This window comes from Scomber scombrus, chromosome 19, assembly GCF_963691925.1.
Source record: "Scomber scombrus chromosome 19, fScoSco1.1, whole genome shotgun sequence".
NCBI lineage: Eukaryota > Metazoa > Chordata > Actinopteri > Scombriformes > Scombridae > Scomber > Scomber scombrus.
This window is the reverse complement of record NC_084988.1, coordinates 15,417,855-15,439,275: the sequence shown is the minus strand read 5'-3', so window position 1 is coordinate 15,439,275 and position 21,421 is coordinate 15,417,855. Positions and strand designations below refer to the sequence as shown.

General features: G+C 40.9%; 2 protein-coding genes across 2 annotated transcripts in view; both read left to right on the top strand.

The window, feature by feature from the left end:
• Nucleotides 1-15,099, top strand: aspg (asparaginase homolog (S. cerevisiae)). The gene is made up of 16 exons (XM_062439744.1): nt 1-394; nt 3,395-3,521; nt 6,328-6,439; nt 6,574-6,699; nt 6,812-6,895; nt 7,575-7,701; nt 7,802-7,914; nt 8,936-9,121; nt 9,265-9,378; nt 9,484-9,603; nt 9,854-9,949; nt 10,576-10,739; nt 12,118-12,204; nt 12,728-12,827; nt 12,926-12,991; nt 14,005-15,099. The coding sequence occupies exons 1-16, from the start codon at nt 148-150 to the stop codon at nt 14,044-14,046; spliced, it is 1,911 nt and encodes a 636-aa protein (XP_062295728.1). The 5' UTR covers nt 1-147; the 3' UTR covers nt 14,047-15,099.
• A 5,843-nt stretch (nt 15,100-20,942) lies between these two features.
• kif26ab (kinesin family member 26Ab) overlaps nt 20,943-21,421 on the top strand; it is a 65,768-nt gene continuing 65,289 nt past the window's right edge. Inside the window, exon 1 of the mRNA XM_062439955.1 lies at nt 20,943-21,207. Within this exon, the coding sequence (XP_062295939.1) occupies nt 21,154-21,207 (54 nt within the window). The 5' untranslated portion in view covers nt 20,943-21,153. The remainder of the gene's footprint in view (nt 21,208-21,421) is intronic.

The window sequence follows — 21,421 nt, the reverse complement described above, 5'->3', positions numbered from 1 at the left end:
TTACGATGGAAGCTCTGTTTTTGTATATAAGACCGGGGGAAAGATACCGTTTTTCAGGGCGCTGAAAGCACCACAAGACCACTGTGTTTTGAACACTGTCAACGCTACGTTTTTAAAGGGACAGCATCTGCTCACTTCCAAATCATCATGGCGGACAACAGTACAATGACATCTCTTGCCCGGGCTCTGTCACACCACAAACTGGACCAGTGCGACCCAATTGATGCCTCTCCTTCTCGTGCCCAGCGGCTGCCGGGCCGGAGGAGGACCTTGTCGTGCAAGTCCCTCAGCTCTCTTGATACCGATGACTCCTGTGTCTTAGAGACTCGGGTCCTGGTGCTCAACACCGGAGGCACCATCGGAATGAAAATGCATCTTGTCGATAGCCAAGACGGTAATGTAACTTTTGGCTTTTCCATTATAGTTTAGTTTAGTTTATTAGTCTACACATATAGCTACAAATGATACAGATTATACACATAGACAACATGAAATGTGTTGGAGATGTGAAAAATAAAAACCTCAAGGGGGCTTATTCAAGGCACTCTCCAGTGTGAGAGTTACATTAATCAAAGGAAAAACAGAAAACTAAGATTGTTAAAAAGGAAGGTCAAAAGAGAGATTAAGGTTTCACAAGAGATACAGATACATTTACATATATGCTGTAAAATTGCACAAAGAAAATTTAAATTAGGGTATGTGGTTTTATTACAAAGATAATCCATAAGGATAATATTGCAACGATAAAAACAAAGCTTCTACAGCTTTCTTAAAACAATTATACAGTTCTAACACTACTCGACTCAACTCTACTCGGTTTTTTTTGCTTTTCCATTAGGGATAGTACCTTCTACTTATTTCCTGGTGCCTTTTTAGTAACTGCTCTGGTGAGGTTCCAGGCGAGGCGAGCCTGCCGGCCACTGATTGGTCAGAGAGTGTCGTCACTGGAAGAGTAATGAGCCGATCCACACAATAATCAAACCAGGTGTCGTGCCAAAAAGTGATCGTCTGCCAGAATCTGATTTCTGGCCGCGGGAGCGCGCACAGCATCCCGTTGAGCGGTAGCGCTATAAAACGTCTGATTTTCTTTTGATTAAACGGTCATAATATGCATATACTATATTTGCTTCCCATGTTTGGATGTGTTTTGTATATCTAATATTATTGTTAATGCCTACTATTTGGAGGCAAGACTATAAAAGACATGATTTATTCGAGGGTTACATACGCCTATAAAATAACGAACAGTTTTCACCTGCCAAAAATTGATTGAAGGTCAAATACAGTTACTGTTAGGTGATTTCTGCCTAAATATGACTTGATCTCATTCATAAGCTTCATAATATAAACACTAGAGCTCACAAGACAGTGTGGAACTCTTTTAAAGGACCATTACAACACAAAATAAGGCATTTTCACCTGCCAAAAATTGATTGGAGGCCAAATGCAGTTACTGAAAGTTTATTTCTGCCTAAATATGACTTGATCTCATTCTTGAGCTTCATAATATAAAGATCTGAGCTCACAGGACAGCTTGGAATTCTTTTAAAGGACCATTACAACAAAAAATGGTCTTTTTCACCTGCCAAAAATTGATTGGAGGCCAAATACAGTTACTGTTAGGTGATTTCTGCCTAAATATGACTTGATCTCATTCATAACCTTCATAATATAAAGATCTGAGCTCACAGGGAAGCTTGGAATTCTTTTAAAGGACCATTACAACACAAAATGGGCTTTTTCACCTGCCAAAAATTGATTGGAGGCCAAATGCAGTTACTGAAAGGTTATTTCTGCCTAAATCAGATTCTGGCAGACGATCACTTTTTGGCACGACACCGGCATTTTTAAATACCGGTAACTTTGTTTGGGACAAAAAGCCACAGACCGAGCAGCAAGTACACCATTGCTTCGATGTCCTCCATTGTTTATGTGTTTGTGTCGCGTATGAGGAGGTACTATAAAGTCATGGAAAACGACGTGCCTGGTACCAAACCGAGTCGAGCCGAGCCGAGTAGTGCTAGAACTGTTTAATGAAAAAGCGCCATAACATACATATTAAGAAGCGCACAGGTTGTAGTCTGACTCCTTTAAGGGTTTGTATGTGTGGTCAGGTCTTTAAGCAAATTTGGAGGATACAATAGTAGTAGTGCCATGGAAGAGTGACACTTCATATCCAATAAATGAAACTTAAATTAAGTGATATTAGTATAGCTATTATTACTTATTGGTACTAGTATGTTTACTGGGCTATGGAAGCTAGAGTCGGTGGTAGCTTGCAGAGAGCATGTTGCTGCTAGCAGGCTGTTGCTATCATGTTACTTTGACTGTAGAGAGAACTACGTGTCAACAACATGCAAGTGAATCCCAAAATAGTACTTTGATCAGCTTAACTTAACAGCTGAAGTTATACCAGTAAGCAGGCTCAATAAAACCTCGTGTTTTGAGTCCAAAGGTAAGACCAAATCAGTGATGAACACCACCAATAATTTTAGCCTCAATAAAAAAGGTTAGACTAGTACGATCACAAGTGACTCTAGATAGCTGACTAAAGTAAATAAATTGGTAATACTACTGTAAAAAACAGCCGCCTTATGAGTGTGAGCATCACTCCTTCAATGAATAACTAGATGTTGACATGAGCTATTAGGCAACATCTGGACCATGCAGGGAGGCAAAATAACATTCAAAGGTCCTGCCAGTTTCACTCTTATTTGCTGTTCACATTTGTTTCATTTCCTAATGTTATAAAACCAACACTGTGTCTGACAAATACAACATAATTATTGTTGTTATATAGTGTCTTTAAATCCGATTAAATGGCCTGGAGCTGACACACAGTTTGTGTGTCAGAGTGTTGATCCATCAGCCTGTATACACACACACGCACACACACACGCACGCGCACACACACACGCACGCACGCACACACACACACATCTGTTATGACAGATGACTTTGGTCAGTGATGTTAGTCATTAAGTCTGTCAGTTTAGTTACTTAGACCGATAGACAGATAGATAGATGGATAGTTAGATAGAGTTCATCTTCATAACATAAATAACTTAAAACAAATTAGGGAGGTGAGAAACAAATACTGAAAGGCCAGATTAAAGAATGACAATAATTAAGATAGACTAAATAAAGTCTATAAATATTTTAAAAATGGGATTATAACATTTACTATAAATGTACTGTACATAGGTTTCTCGATGTCTTTCGTGGCTGATGCTGGAGTGGCAGTCAGCTGTCAAAAGCTATCTACAATTTGTGCCAGTGTTCACTGAGAGTGCACAAATGCCTATTCTTACATTTGCCACTAGGGTTCAGTATGAGACTGATATATGGTGTTGAGACGATGGTAAATTCCTTGTGCAATTATTGTGATCCACAGTGCTTGTGCCAGAACCCAATGCTCTTTTCAAGTACCTGAGAACGCTGCCTATTCTCCATGATGCGGAGTATGCTAAGAAGACCTGCCTGTATGACTACTATAATCCTGATGACACCCTGGTCTTGCCGTAAGTGCTCCCTGAATTCCTCCCTGCTCAGTAGGGAACAAATTCAGTAGCCTATGTCCTGCACTTTACACTTGAAGTGTTTTCACTGTATGTATAATCCATGTTGGGTATTTAATGACTTATTTAAAAGTGCTAGAACCATCCATCCAACCATATGTGTCAGCTGCCCTGGAGAGAGGGTCATAGGGTTAACTTTTCCCTATGGCAAACTTTCAGTATGTTTAAGTGGTATATCAAGTAAAACTATAATTATCTGGTGCTTGAAAGATTATTATGTGAGCATTATGTGAGTAAGGGCAGGGAGTTTTCATGAAAATCAATGTAACAAAGGATATTATTGTATTTGAATTATTGCATGTATTATGGAATAAATATGTTCAACTATAGCACAATTTGACTTATACTACCTGTCTCAATGAGGTAAGTATACAATTATTGTCCTAGACTCCTTGAGAGATGCTCAATAAGATTCAATTATGTTGAAAAAAGTTGCTGTTTTTACACCATGGTGTAGAGAATAAAGTTATATATATGCTTGTGAGGCCTTTTTGCAAGGCAGGTTGGTTTTATAAACTAAATCATGTTAGAATTGATGAACACCGCACCTTATCTTCATGAATATAAGTTTTTACCCAAGAGAACAGTTTGTATTATAGTCATCTTACAGGGCATGATACACTTACTATCTGGAAAAACAGAGATCAAACTAAAATGACTCACTGTCCCCTCACTGATTAACGACAGACTTAATGATAACAAAACTGCTTTTGTTGTCCTGACAGGAGGACATTGCCCCATCCTGACCATCAAATTCATGGGTAGCTGTAATACTAGTCATTGTGTTTGCCTGTACCATGTTTGAGAGTGGTTTGATGACTCTTGAGACTAAATACTTGCCTGACAGGAAACGCATGTTGACGTGGCCTTTAGCAATAGGAGTAAATACCAGGAAGGATACAGGAGCACGGAACTGTATATTGCCTGAAGTATTTTTGTGTCTCTGCACTTGCTAACGTAACCTCTGTCGCCACCAGTGTCTCTAACAGAAACATAACCTTGCTAATTTCAATAGAGATCCTACACCTCTTATCTTGCCTGCCGCTGTGAAAGTCTAAGGAGTTGCAGGGTAATAGCATGTATGGTAAAGAAAAGATGTCCATATAACAGACCATGGTAGATGTTTTGTGAAAAGCTTGAGGTTGTGCAGTTTTGGATTGGTGTGTTTGGCTTATAATAACTATTCTAGAGGACTAAATATTTATACTAATATTAAATGTTTGCAAGGCTTATATTTAAATGATTTTTTACATGAATATTTGGGCATGCTTTCATTAGATTTCCTTTTAGATTTCTTTCTCTTATGTGTTGTGTTTACTTACTTTAATAACTGCTTATCTTTGAGTTTATACAGTGTTAATATCAACTGAAGTGGGCTCATATGCAAGTCTAATGGGTGTACTGTTGATAGCATGCCCAGCCTTTGCTGAATACTTACTTCAGAGGAGGGAATTGGTTTATTGATTTATTGAAAAGCTTTATTCATGTGATCTTGAGAGGCAACGCCACAAGGTTGTATGCCCTCCCACCTCCAGCCTACTCTCGAGTTCCCCATTAACCACACACACACACACACACACACACACACACACACACACACACACACACACACACACACACACACACACACACACACACACACACACACACACACACACACACACACACACACACACACACACACAACGCGCGCATTATTCGTAAGCTATGAGGCATCGTAGCACGGATATGCTAATGTGTAGCTTTGCTACACCTTAGGGTACACTGCCAGATAGATGAATAATTGGTGATTTGAATGGTATTCTTTTTGTGGCACTTTGGCTTCAAGATTATCAACAGCATATGTTGTAGGGCCGTGTGTGTGGACTTAAGGCTAATTAGAAGAGTGTGTTTAGGACCCCTGGTTGTGTGGACTGGGGCTCACCCGGTTTTCCCCCTGCTGTTCCATTCAGCTCATATCTCCATGTTAGAAGGCTAGCCTATGGTAATTTTTGGGGGTGTCTCCCACTCTGTTTCTTTCAAGGGGAGATTAAAGGAAAATCTTTCCATGGCTGTTTAGCCAGTCACGCTGCCTTATACGGAGTCTCGCAGGTGGGGCCACGGGACGCCCGAGTTAAACTCCACTTAAAGGCAACATAAATATGGATACATGCACCCTCCCCTCCCCTGTAGTTGGAATGAAAAAGGAATATTGGCTTTTGCCCTAACCTGAAACAACTCGCCAAATGGGCCCAGATATATTGAAATAGCCACCATGTCCTTCAGCTCTGCCTGTATTTTTCACTGCACAGTGGTAAAATCTCACAGAACATTAATACTTTTCCATGGAAAATAAAAATGCCTACTTTGACAGTACTGCTCTCTAACAATATCCCCTCCCTTTTACACTTGCAAAGGTCTCTCTCTGTCTAAAACAGGTTTTGGCAACTTGCTGCTGAGACAGAAGACTCAGCTAAATAGAGATCTACTCGCTTCATAAAGTTGGCTTGGTTTTTAGCATTCCCCTACCGTTCTTTAAACTCATGGCTGACATTTAACCAGCTAACTTTGTTAAATGAACACAATGAAGACAGTCATTTGTCACAGTTAAGTCAATAAGCATTTAACATGCGTGTTTTGGAGTGAATAAGTGCACTAGCGACAGCTGAAACTCATGATTAATAACTGGCTGTTGTGTTTTTTTGTAAATATGTAGACTCAGTTTGTGTATGTGATGACTGAAACTCATAGATAATCTTTTCTCTTTCAGGTTGAGTAAAGAAAATAAGAGGATCATTTACACTATTTTAGAGTACAAACCTTTGCTGGACTCCTCCAATATGACCACAGATGACTGGGCTAAAATTGGAAAGGACATTGAGGTACTTGTTGCTGGCTTTCTTTTAATTTTAAGACTCTGATAAACACTGATAAACAACACAAAATATATGCTTTTAAGAACCAAGCATCAGTCTAAAAAGTTGTCACAATTGATGGTGTATTTATTGATTTCCAGGCAAACTATGAGAACTATGACGGCTTTGTGATCCTTCATGGCACAGACACCATGGCTTACACGGCATCTGCCCTGTCCTTCATGTGTGAACATCTGGGCAAACCAGTCATTCTCACCGGCTCACAAGTAAGAGCTGCTGTCTGCAGAAGTCTCACGCCACACGCCAACGGATAAAATGCTTCTGCAGCATTTAAAGTATTCACTTCCCCTTTCAAGATGAGATATTTTTTGTCTTCAGGTGCCTATCTATGAGATGAAAAATGATGGCAGAGACAACCTGCTGGGGGCGCTAGTGATTGCTGGCCAATATTGTATTCCTGAGGTGAGGAAACGGAGAGACTACTCACAAACATACACTATACTGATACATGTTATGTATCAGTCTCAAAGAAGAAAAGGGAGGATATGCTGTACTTGTGAATAATAGAGAGGGAAGCAAAGTAAATGTGAGACCCCGGACTTTTGAGACTTCCTTTATTAATGTCAAGACTTTCTGTGTGCGTGCGGGAGACAAGTAGTAAATTAAATGAATCCCAAATGAATTGATAAAGTATAAATAAGTAACCCTTTAATATTACAAACCTACTGTATATATTTGGTAATGTATTGAGAAAATATGCTGTGTTCTGCTAAGACAGGTGTGAGCACAGTTGGCACGCAAAAAGGTAATAAAACCTCCCCTATACGGCTCGTCTGATGAGAATGCTTTCTAACGACAATGAGATGTGTTTCGCAATACTGAACAACAATTATCAGAACAGGAAGAACACGGAAAAGTCTTATTTATGTCTGTACGGCTGAACTTCAGTAAAAAATTGCATCCGTTGTACATACTGTGATTACTTGTGCTTAAGCATTGACATTTTTAAATCCATGCACGCAGGTTTCCAGGCACAGTGTATGTATCCCATAGGTTCTGCTGTGTAAAAGGGATTTTCATTTGCACAGGAGCAAATGTAGTGCATTGAATAATATGTAGCATGGTGTCTCTGTCTATTCAGGTGTGCTTGTACTTCTACAACAAACTCTACAGAGGGAATCGTGTGACCAAGGTGGATGCTGGGAGTTACAATGCATACAGCTCTCCTAACTTACCTCCTCTGGCCACAACTGAAGTGGACATTGCAAGTAAGCCAGTGTCCTAAAGGGGCTGTCTTCAGTAGTTAAGAAAAATAAAATAAAATAGAATAAAATAGTTTCTTTTTTCCCTCTTGCTTCCTTCCTGTAGTTAACTGGGACACAGTGTGGAGGGCAAACTCCACATCAAAGTTTAAAGTCAGCACCGAGCTGAACCGGAACGTGGGCCTGCTCAGGCTGTTCCCAGGAATCACTTCTGAAACTGTAAGTCACTTTGTGAATCAGGATCATCTACTGGCACTCCATTATTAATGGGTAATTAGATCAGGAGGAGTAATAAACTAAAAAACAACATATTGTAAATGTTTTAGCTAAGAATGTTATAATGAGCTAGTTTTACTTCTTAGACTATTACAGTGTAATTAAAGGTGTGTTCTTCGAAAGGTGACAGACTGCTCAAAATCTGTTGTTTTCTCTAACTGCAATAAAATATAGTTAACTTTAATCTAATTGTGCTATTACACGCCTTCAGTTACTTTCCTGGTCATGTAAACTGCCATCAAAGCTCAGCCCGGAGAAAGATGAGACGGAGTTATGGGCCATGACCAATCACCCTGTAAGGGGGGGGGTTTGGCATAGATGCTGTAACATTTAGCTACACCTCCCCCTCTCCAGAGGCTGCTGGGAGAGTGACTTTACTGTCTCAATCTGCTCCCACTGCCCAGCCTGCCTATCAAGACTTCCTTAGAGCCTTAAACTTCCTTTATGAGGCACTTTTTTGATTAGGCTCCAGGCTCTTGTGTGACAACTACGTTTGCTGTCTGTGAGAGCTTCATTGGTAATCTGCATCAAACAGTTCTTGACAAAGTGCTTATCACATCAAAAAATACTCACTGAACCTGGTACTTTTAATGATACCTTCTTCTCACATTTCATGGTAACTGCCTTGTTCTTGCCAAGTGACTTTATGCTTGCTAACACCTTCAGATTAATTGCTCTCCTTCCTGCCATTTCAGTCATCTGCCATTCTAGTCATATGCCATGGCTAATGATGTGGTATAGGGCCTCCCAGTGCCAGCCAACCAGCTACTGAGATACTGGTTGCCTAGATGGCACCAGATGGGCTTTTAGGAGAGTGTATGGTCTCATGCTTTGGAGGGCTGCAGGAAAAATGACATGGAATACTAATTCTTCAATCTTGATTCTCTGTAGTTGAGCAACCAATTCAGTTTGCCATAAATTTGTGGTTTTTGTGATATAAAAATGTGCTCATATGTGTGTCCAGGTGAGGGCTTTCCTGCAGGGACCCATAGAGGGTGTGGTCCTGGAGTCCTACGGCAGTGGAAATGCCCCCGATAACCGCCCTGACCTGATCGAGGAGTTGAAGAAGGCCATTGCTTCTGGTATCATCATCATGAACTGCACCCAGTGTCTGAAGGGGACTGTGTCTGCTTCTTACAACACTGGCAAGGTTGGTCGTGTCACCCGTTCATCGATCATGATCTTTTCCTTCTGCATTTGGTAGATGATACATTTCCCAAGTAAAAAAAAATTGCTGTGAGTCAGACAAGAGAGAAGAAATCAATCCAATCGCTTGTCCCTATGATTCCTCAGGTGTTGCTGGATGCGGGGCTGATAGCCGGTAGTGACATGACTCCAGAGGCCGCCCTGTCAAAGTTGTCCTATGTATTGGCAAAAAAAAATATGAATATTGAAGGCAAGAAAAAGGTTTGTGTCTAAATTCATAAATTACTTCATTGTCCACATAGACATTTGAAAACATAGGAAGAATGAAGTAAAAGTGTTTGTGTGTGTGTGTGTGTGGCACTCCAGCTGATGGGTGAGAACCTGCGAGGTGAGATGAGTATTGACCTAGGAGCAACCAGGCTGTGCATGAACGACAGCCGTTTCATTCAGATCATCGCCAAGACTCTGAGCATCAGCTGCACAGAGGTGAGGGTTAATATTTAAAACATACACACACTGAAATCACTTTGCCAACCAAACAACTATTAGGATTTTTGAAACATGTTCTTGTTCTACCATAGTCAAAACATTTTTGAGAATTGTGTCACAATGAGACTCACATATTCTATGTTAAAAGTTTGTCCCAAAAATGCATTTAAATTGTAAAGCTAATTTATTTCATTTTCAGATATGTTTTAGTACAGTATTAATGATTTAAAATGTGTCGTGTCTACAGGAGCTGAAAGCCATCTGTGATGCCCTGACTCCCACATTGGCATGTGCTGCCACAAAGATTGGAGACATAGAGGCCTTACATGCCCTAAAAGAAATGGTAATGCACACACACACACACACACACACACACACACACACACACACACACACACACACACACACACACACTAGGACTATTATAGTGTGCTTCTCTGGGCACACGCCACCTATGAGTCACCACACATTAAGTGTTGTACAAGGAAACCTTCTACAGGCTGTCTTGTTATCATCAAAAGCAGATGCATCAACGCCCTGAGCGTAACATGGCAGACACTGTTCAACTGTTTTAATAAAGATGCATTTGATCAAGCTTATCTTGATTGTGTTTGGTTTGTAAGGTCAGTACACTCAGGTGAACCCTTCACTGTGTTGCTTCACCAACAAAATTTCATGGCCACTATTTGTGTATTAGAGGGGTTTGGGAAACGCAGGCACAGAGCCAAACTAAAGATGAAGCTAGACTGGTGACACAAGACTATTTCCCAGCGGTCACATGTATGTGTTTGAGCTGGTATGCAATCACTGCTTAGTTTACCATAAAGTGTCTTAACGGCCAAGTTAAGGTTATGCCTTTGTTCCATATTGGTTGCAGAACAATAATAAAGAAGAAACCATACTGGCATACTGTGTAATGTAACTGATATTTAGGATCTATCATGTTTTCCTTGTTTTCCTTCGACACAGGGCAGTAACTTGTGTCTGAGTGACTACGATGGACGTACACCCTTACACATTGCTGCCAGTGAGGGCTACCTCAATGTGGTGAAGTACCTACTGAGCCATGGAGCTTCAGTCTATGCTAGAGATCGCTATGGAGACACACCACTGAGCAATGCTGTACGCTTCAGGTAAGACACCCCTCATTTGAAACAATAAGGACTGTTTGTTTTTCGTCAGTCTGTTTTTAAAGTCATAATGGCATTTAATGAAGTTGGAAGCAACGACATTAAAAATCCCCCTTTTGGCCATTAGCAACCTCTGTTTGTTGAAAATATGTTGTTAATAGCTGCTTTACAGAAGACCTCATTAAATGAGCTGCTGCAAGGTAGGAAATCTGGCTCTGCTTAGATGACAGGAAGAGAACAACGGCTGACAGAGAGAGGAGGAGGGAGGAGGGAGAAACCAAGAGAGCAACTGGTAATGGAGTATAGAGGCCAAGCAATAATTATAAGCTAATTAGGCTAATTGTTATCTGACAATTTAGTCAGTGTTTATTTTTACCGAAACTGTTTTTCAGTTTTTGTCATTTTCTGACATTACTGTAAACGTCTATCTGGGACGTCACACTTTATGTTGCTGTGTTAGTACTATGTTTAGCCCCAGGGTGAAAACGTTGTGACAAGTGGCTGTTGTCCTATTTTAACGGTTGGCACTACAAGTATAGACTTGTTTCCATTTGTGATGGTTAAAGATGCAATGGAGCAGTAACACCTGCCATTACACTTGCTATGGTACACACCGTAGCTCCCTGTGTCATTCCTAAATGTATTTAAGGAAGTGACACCAAAGTAATAGAACTGGACTTTGTGTTGCTTTCAGGAAGTTAGCATTTCTGATACACCTTGAATGTCACCAGCATTTCACAGCGTGCTACAGCCTCATGCCCATATAAGGAATGGCAGCGAGAGTCGAGAGGGGTTAAAAAAACGAATGTGGGGAGTGTCGTCTGAACCAGTCCTACCAGCCTGCTCCCAGTTTCACAGATGAGAGATACTGGCTACTTAACACTGAACAGGAATTCTTCTAAGTCCCTTTTAAAAGTTTCTCAGGCTGAACACCCACATACCTCTAAACAATTAAGTGTCAATTTGAACTCTTTTGGGTGACTAACCTTATTGTGCAGGAAGCACAGTTCTAATTTATGTGTGGACAGTTCTAGGCCTTTTAAAAAAATGTCTTGTCACCACAAATGTCACTGCAGGTGACTCCTGCGTGGGCGGTTCATTAAGGGGATAAGGAACTTGTTCCTACTTGCCAAACAACAACCACTGCCACACTGCGTCTTTCAATGAGAAATTCAGAAGTGTAGAAATGACAAAATCAAGTTCAAAAATTTAAAATGATCACGTATGCCCTCAAACAGTTCCTTATACCTATTAAGGGATCATCACTCAATGATTAAGTGTGTGTGTTTTAGCTTATTATGAACGGAATGGCAGTGTGATAGTATGTATATATTACTTGTATTGTAAGTTATAAAACCCTGCTGCATGTTGTCTAACTTAGGCGTAAGGAAGTGGTGAAGCTGCTGAGAAAAACTGGAGCCCACTTCTCCAGAGACGAGTTGGACGAAGCAGGAACAGAACTGTGCAGGTGAGACACACGGAATCATGCCTTCAGACAATTGCACACATATACAGTCACAAATCTGTGGGTTACTCAGCCATCCTTAGTGACCCATGCTACATAGTTGACACAGGTACAACCAGTTGTCCCGCTGTTACACAAACTGTAGGAATGTTCCCTGGCTGCATAGTTTTGGATCTCCTCTGCATCTCTAGTGCCGACGTCTGTACGACACACTGGCTGGCCCCTGTTGTGTTCAATTTAGAGTTTCAGAAACACGGCTTTCAGTAAGATTCAGTAAGCAAATCTTGTGGCGCTACAGAAGTAAAACAAAAGGCAGCAACTTGCTCTGTAAACATCTGTGAGTCATGAACATTATCGATTTGTTGACTTGGTGCACTTGCCCAGTTTCTGAAAAGCGTGTTTACACAAGCTGTCCTTCACCTGCTGTCTACTGGATTGAATAGCAGCCAAGGTGCTTGTTCTAATAATGTGATTTTCAGAAACAAAGCCCTTTATTGTAATAACACTGTCAATTTCTGTGTGTTAGCCTGGCAGCCAGCGGTGACTTGGAGGGCCTGGAGATATGGAGTCTTGCCGGAGCGGACCTGAATAAACCAGGCTATGACGGGCGGACAGCAAGTCAAGTGGTGGGTTCTACTGGGCGACGTATTCCTCTTAAAGAACAAATTCTCATAGTTAGAATTTCCTCTTATTCATGATTTTTCTCCTCTTCCTCCTGTCCCAGGCCCAGGCTGTTGGCAAAACTCAAGTGCTGACACATTTGGTCAAGCTCGAGACCAACAAACCACAGGTAACCGCTATGATCTATTCTAGCTGCTTTATATCTCGATTTCTTTCAGGACAAACTGCTTCTACTTAATATGCTGGTGTAAATCTGAATTTCTGTCTATAATTGCCTCTCAATTACATGTTTGTCTTATTTAATTTCAGATAGGTTTGGGTGAATTTAATGAGTGTGATGAATATGATGATGATGATGATGATGAGGTAAATGAGTGTAGTGAATGTGTGTGTTTCCCATATTTAGCATGAGATCCCCCTTAGCATGGCTGCTGTGGCTCCCACTTTACTGTTTCTGTACATCACCTCATGCCCATTATCCATCCATCCATCCATCCATTTTTTTTTACCTGCTTATCCTGCTCAGGTTTGTGAGTTGTGAATCCCAGCATGCATTGCACTTATAGGCACCAAATACAAATGCATCCAATAAATGCTTCATACCTACAGTCAATTCACTCAAGTCTCCAGTCCACCCAATAGATAATCGGCAGTGAAAAAACATGAAATTGTTTTTTGTTTTTTGTTCTTTAACATTTAATATTTTTTTCTTTAAACTGAAAATGAATCTCAAACACGAGCCGGTAACTTGTTCCAACTTCTCAAATTTGCTGCAAAAGAACTACTACAAAAGAAAAATAACAACTATTTCTCCTTTTTATTTCGGTTGTCCAACAGTCAACACTGTACTTTAGCAGTTAATCAAACAATCCATAAAGTAATCATTAGATTGACTCATAATTAATAAATAATTGTGAGTTACCTTATTTTTTTGAATTTGAGTTGAGCATGCCTTGGACCTTTGGCTTTTAATTTGTATCAGATAAAATCTGATTATCTCTGATGGCTTTGATGTCTGCCCACAATGCCTGAGAATCCTGAACCTGTGCAGCCTGCTTTACACTAGGAAGACCAGTATGTTTGTGCTCATGTGTGAACAGTGGTACTCAAGAGTGTAGAAACACCTCTCACCTGCTTAGTGCTTCATATTAATCCTGTCTCATCTTATCATTTCTGTGGTAGAGCGGAGTCATTGAGTTCACCGCCACTATGTCCGGAAAGTGAGCTGACCTCTACTTCAGGCAACGGGTGTTGTCCACTTCCTCTGAAGCCCTCCTCATCACACCGTCTCCTGTTAAATTTCAATAAGTCGCCATTGCTTGGAATGTCTGCATAATGCTTATATTTACATATTGTTAAAAGCCATAACTGTATGTAGTATTTCCGCCCAAATGAGTGTACAGTGCCCAGAAAGGGCAACACTTGATGTATGCATATGTTTGTTTGTTGCACAGTGCTCTATGTATTACTGAAAGTTTTAATCAAGTGCTTTTTATGACTATGTATGAACAACAGACTCAGTTAATGGGTTTAATTTAGGGAATTAAGGGTGAACATCACCCAAACATTTTTAAGACAGAGAGCAGTGAACGCTCCCATTACTCCTTCAACAATGAAGAATGGTGGTTAAATCTTTTTTTTTATATCAAATGAGTTGCTGTAGTTTTGTACCATTACAGTTTGTCTCTATAGCAATAATATTTGTGACATCTGAAAATACAGGGTACATTCACGGATTTTATTTTTATACTTATTTTTATAGTGAGATGCTGGAAAGTATCATATAAACTAATGAAAATAAGACTTTCTTGTCATTATCTGGGATGTTATCTGACTCTTGCACTTATCTATAGTGCAGTTACCCTCCAGACTCATCCAGCCTGTTTGTGGCACAGACTGTCAGGCTGGAAGAGTGGCATATCTGTCACTCTGAAAATTGCTTAAGTTTCTGTGTTCTAAGAGTCTTTCCTTTACTTTTTTGTGTAACAAAACAAGTGAAAAGATGTGATGTGAAAAGCTTTTCTTATTTGATAGAATTGTTTTCTTTCTCAACAAATCCAGATGCTGTAAAGGAATATTCCTAATTTTTGTGATTACATGTGATTTTAAAGTACAAACAAATCATGATGATGTGATACCCCACACCTCCCTTTTTTTCCCACTACTGTTATTATCCCACTGTTGTAATCAAAAAGTGCAAGATGATGTGCGTAAAAGCGATCTTGGTCTGTTTCTCCTGTGGATAAAAAGTAATACAAATAAATCTCTTGTTTCAAAGCAATGTCCCCATTTGTTTTTTCTACTGTGTTGCACCAAAAAAAAAGAGGATAAAAAAACCATGAACCTCACATGAAACTGTACATTTACAGCTCCTGGCTAATGATTCCAGAGCAATTTCCAAATGGTTTTCCTGTATGAATTAGTGGGCGTCTACCCAATAGTTGGAGGTCATTTTTATTAGTGTGCAGTGTTCCTTTGTGTCCTCTAAAGAAATGTGTTCATAATAATAATTGGATTCACGGTGACGGCACCATGCCTTCAGGAGAAATACTGCATCAAACCCACGCGTAAAGCTAACACCACCCAATGTGAGCAGAGACTGTGATTTGAATTAAGAGTTTAACCGGAATCAAGACAAACACACAGATAACAAAAAGTTTCAGGTGTCCATGTGACTTTCAGCCTGTAGAGGCTGGTATTTACTGTCTTCAGGGCGGCTGCCCCGTCGTGCTCCTCGCTGGTGGAACCCAGCTCATCCGGTTGGACCAGCATGGGCCTCATTCCTCCCTGAATGAGAGGCTTGTATGAACCTAGCCCCAAAACACTATATAAAGAGCTCTACCGCTGCAGTAACTCAGTGTGAGCACAGACACCAAGGGGAACACCGTCGCCAGGACAGAGCCCATCTTCTACAGGTAAGCGTTGTGCCGCTTGTCTCGCTTTTACGCATTTATTTAGCAGCAGGCCGAGGCTCTAAAACCTGTCCTAAACCTGTCGTTGTGACTCGTTTACTTGTGTCTTCAGCAAACAGATCATCTCAGAATCTAATTGCGGCTGCCTTTTTTTTCTTCCCCCTTTCAGTAGTGGAAGCAACTATTAAGAGGACGGACTTTGCCCTGAAGAAGTTTGTGGTCTCCCTGATTAAGTGGTTCTCAACAGTTCAACAGTTCTTTGACAAAATTGTGAAATGTTTAGGACCACTTGACCAGTCAGTCAAATGCTGCCAACTTTGTAAAATGCTGCTTTTGAATGGACCTGTGAACATGAAGGCGTGGACTTTTGACGATTTTGCAAGATGTATGTGTGTGTGTAACTCTCTCTCTCTCTCTCTCTCTCTCTCTCTCTCTCTCTCTCTCTCTCTCTCTCTCTCTCTCTCTCTCTCTCTCTCTCTCTCTCTCTGTGTGTATCTCCTCTCATTGTGCCCCCTTGTGTTACAATGACAACTGCAGTCCAGAAAACTGCGAAGGGCTGTAAAAATCACCAGGCTTCAGTAATTTCATTCTGCTGTGGCACGCATACATTTTTCTTTTTACAGCTCAACTGCTGCAGTAACAGCCTTTATCTTCCCTGCTTTATTATTCCCTGTATTCAAAAGTACTGATTAAAACAAGTCAATAAAGCATCATGTGTCTCTTGTTGAGTGTGTGCGAGATGGACTGTGAGTCTGCAGGGATGGTCGCTGTCCAACGTACTGAAACTTCACTGCTGCGGTAAATATGGCAAAAAAATCCCTGCACCTGCTGCCATTTGAAAACCTAATACACCAAACCAGAGGAGAGTGATGAGCGAGATGTTAGAAATAGGCCAATATATACGATGATGGTCACATACAGTATTTCCAAACAAGCTTTCAATCTGCTTTGTGTCAAATTTGCTAGACTTACATTACATTGACAAAACACTTATTTGTCTCAGTAAAATTCTAAACACACATGCTTGCATGCAGATACTACCTTTTACTTCTAGGACTATAGTTGGATGGTAAAACCTACTCAAAATCTCACACAACTCTGGCAGGAAAATCTTGCCTTTTCCCAAGGAATAGGCTACTTTATATTGCATAAATCATTCATGAAAGCACTATGCACCGATTATTCCCCCTCTCCCATTCAGACACCCCCTTCTCCTTTCCCCTTTGATCTCCTCCATGCGCCAAGAACTATCAATATTTGCTAAACGTTTCTCACAAAGCCTGTCCGTGCACCGGGAGAGGCTGCAGCAGAAATCTCGCAAGCAGGGATAAGACATAGAAGCTGCATTAATGAGATGCCCAGAGCGATTTCCCTGTACGTGCACAAGGGCAGCAGATGTAGCAGCTCAGTCCCAGGGGGATCCCGTCCACGGAATTTCATCAGCGGCCAGGGGGAGACCCAACCCAGACCCCCTCCTCCTCCGGTGGGGAGAGCATGGGTGACGGACGTGGTAAATCATCTTTACTATGGATTGTAATTATCGCTCTACTGACAACCCCTGCCTCCACCCTCTCACGGATAAGTGTGTGTGTGATTTCACGTGTGAGTCTGTGGGATCAAAAATAATGTATTCATCTCTAAAAATGCAAATGATTTACCCCTCCTCTGCTCATCTGTCAAGGCATCATTGTTACAAGTGAATCTAAGATTTAATCTTGATTCAATCATCTCTGACCTGCTGAAAAATGAAAACTTTTTTCCTTCTGAAGACCTGCAACTTTAAAGTTTAGAAACACTGATTCTCTATTTCTGCAAAAAATAATTCAAGTTTCTGGAGTTTCTGCTAAACCAGAAGCCTCCAACGAATAAAGGGAAAATCCACCCGGAATTATAATCTCCCGCACCACTGTTGTGTTAGTCTCCGGTTAATATGAGTCTCAACACAAACCTCTAAACTGGGAATAAGAACATCAAGAATGAATTAGTGATGTGATTGTTTTTGGAGCTGATTCCTAGAGTTTTTATTTGACTTGTCACAGTTAAAATGAGCTGTATTTGTACCCGGTTTCTAGCTGTCGATCAGAAAATGTTTCCTTATCCAACTAAACCACCTACACCCACCTCTGGTGCTGTCACACTATCCCACTGTTCACTGTCTGTGGAGCAGCTCCAGGATGACATCATCATCACCACCACAGTGTGTGTCTCTCTGCTGCTGCTCAGCAGCTTCAGGAAAAACTGGTTCTAATTCATTCATTCAATCTGAGCTGACACAATACTGACTTTCCCCGCTAAACGCAGAGTCAAAGCAGTATTCACATTTTCTTTAACACTGCCTAGTCAGCCTAATTACATCGACATAGCCTAATGGCTCCCCTGCACCAAATGAAACTACCCCACTGTCATCAACCGTTCAATCTATGCGATAACAAGGTCCAGCCTTTTGGAAATGGTGAAGGCTATTCATTGAATATCGATCTGCAATCATGAGATCTCACTGGATTTTAGACTTCAGGTTCATAATGAAGAAGAGATGGCTGCCACCACCTTAGAGTTGCTCAGGGGTCACATAAGTGTTTTATTGTTAGTTGATAATTTCAAAGAAAAAGCAACTAGTCCGATTCACTTGATTGTGATAACTTGCAATATAGTATATTAAAATCAATCAAAAACAAATCAGGTTTAAATGAATGGAGAGAAGGCTACCTTTTACAGCTCTTCATCATCATAATGAGTAAGGATCCCCCTGATGAAAATGCAATGCTGCAAACAGCAACACTATAACCATGCTGCAGGAATATTATTAGATAGAAATGCCATAGAGTAAGCTATGATGAAGTCATTACTGTGTGCACAGACATACTATAAGTCCTTGCATGAGTATTATAGGAATATTACAGAGAATCTCCCATTAGAGGTTATGGCCAGGATTGTCACATCTTCGTGTGGGGGCTGAAAACGACGCACCAGCAAATCGGGTAGGAGAGCAGGTCATCACTGTCTGACAGCAGGACTGAGAGAGAGAGAGAGGGAGAGAGAGAGAGAAAGAGAGAGAGAAGGGGGAGCGGGAGGCTGGAGAACAGAGAGCAGCAGATGCGCAAGGTGCTCCTTTGCTCTCAGACTTACAGCGCTGAAAGATCAGGCTTGCATGCAGACTCAGGATGGCTTAAAAAGTATTCAAGTGGATAAAGCTTTTTGCGCACTGGATGGATTGTATTGCTTCATTGTCTTCTCGGACCACTGGAAATCTGAGTGGCTGTTTTACGCACACGTGTGAGCGCTCTTCTTGAGTCACTGGATGTCCGGATTAAAAAACCTTGTGGATATTTTTGGAGGGTACGAAAGATACGAATTAAATGGCTTCACGAATGAAATAGGTTCCCTGAGGAGTGGAATAATATCTAATATACGTTCACAGCCCACATGGCTTTACCAAACTCACCGGGGTCTCCTGGAGCTGGGAAGCCCAACCCCAGCGTCATAGACCTGGGGACAATCTTCGTTGACTCCGACATCATATTTGGATTTACAAGTCACCTGCTAAAGAGAAAAACAAAGGTAAGAGTACCTTGGAGAGATGACTGACACACGGGTTATCTCAAAAAGGACAATATTTTCTTTGAGTGAGACCACTGCCTCTAAAATAAAGAGTGGTGATGAGGAGACAAGTGATGCGCCTTTGACAATCGTGGTTCCTGTCCACTGGTATTCAGGACCTTGAACAGCACCTTGCAGAATCCTGAATCACTTCTCTTGATCTAAAACTTCATTCTCTGATTTCACTTGTAATCAGTTTGTCTTATTTAACACTTCTGCAGAAATTGCCAACATATAAAATTACCAACGATTAACTTTAATTTTGTTTAACAAGCGCCAGTGGCCAAAATATCTCTTAACGTTGGACAGAATTTGGTGAATAAAATATAAACCGCTCTTTCGCCCTCAGCCAATGACTAACAACCTCTTACGGGGATGTTTATGGACTATATGATGAAATAAGGACTAATTATGATTTTAGTTTCCTGTTAATATATTTGTTGTGCCATTTCAAAAAAATCCGTATGCAGCATCAAATAATTTGCCCCAATATGCCACCCAGTCTGAAATGTCCCTTAGATGACAACGAAAACATACCCAATCTATTTACTTATCCCGTTAGATTGTCTATAATTTACAACTAGTTGTGCTGCCAGACGACAAAAGGCTGTCGGTTTCTCCAAATAGATCGTTTGAGGGCAGAAGAAAGAGAAACCCTTTCAGATGTTAAGGGCAGCAGCGCATGACCACTGTCGTCTACATCATCCACATGAAATATTAAAAGTTTACTAATTAAATATTTAACCTTAGCTCCCCCACCCTCCCAGTTTTAAAGATGTTTTTCTCCATTATTGCCAGAGGATGGCGCCAGAGTAACACCAACAACACACAGCGGCCGCTCCGCGCCTGGAAGCAGAGGCAACAGTTGTGCACTGAAACGGAGCAGTCACACAGTGTGCGCATCCAGGCGTAAAACCAGCTGAAAAAAACCCCTTAAAGACAGTCTCTTCTGTTCTATTTCAACTTCATGGGATATACGAATATAAGGAGATAAGGAGAATAAAGAAACTCATTTTTATTGACCTGTAACATCAAGCAGAAAATCTGCTTGATGTGATAACACAGTGAACTGAACTAAAAGGTCAGTCTCGTGATCTTTTGGGAGCACAAATAATAATGATTTTATTTAAAAAAAAGTATTTTTCTCTTAAAAGATTATTTTACAGTGTCACAGTGTATTTGTCTTACCGTGTTAATTGTTTTCTCTGATGATCACCTAAAGGGGAATTGTCCACATTTTTTTAACCCCCAAACCTTTCTGACGCCCGTCAGTGCAAACTCATGTTTTGCACCAAAAGTTAGTTGTTAGTTGAAACACTTTTTTTTGCTCAATAACTTAACATTATTTTCTCTGTAGAGATCCCAAACTGTGTATAAAATAATGCTCAAGACCTTCAACTTCATAAAGCCACTTTGTAGAAAAAGGATGGACGTCTTCTTTAAAGGGGTTAACTCACTAAATACTACCATATCTATTCTACACGGTCCCCTACACCGCCAGGCCGGTCCATTTGATAACCTCACATAGTCCCCTCACCCTGCGCAGTTAAGTTTTCTTCAGCCCTCCCATTCCAGGAGTAATACCGCCTCCTGCGCACCACTGATCTGACTCCTGCATCAAAACTCCTTCGCTGCTTGTAAACTTATGGGACACATTCACCAGTTGCCTTCGATCTGCAGCTACTGGTGTAGCACAGGCTGACAGATGACTGGTAATCTTCAGTCGGGTCTGCGGTCTTGCCTATGGCTCTTCTATGCGTTTTATTTTGGTGTTTGACGAAGACGTTCTCCTGAAGGTGTAGCCTAACCTTGATCTGGGAGAATGAATTCATTTGGTGGCAATCCAGCTCCCGATGGAGGGGACCGCATGTTCACCGTAAGTGTCTTACTGTATGATTAAGTGTAAAAAAAAAAAGAAAAGAAAAAAAAGGTGATTTGCTTCTACTCATGACGCTTTTCCACTTCCACTAAAGGTTGCATATTTATGGTGCGAACTTGGACAGGTGTATTCAAACTGGTTGGCAAGCCACAAAAACACGTTCACCCTCTTACTTGTACGCGCTGGTGGTGTGTGACTTGCTCTTACAATC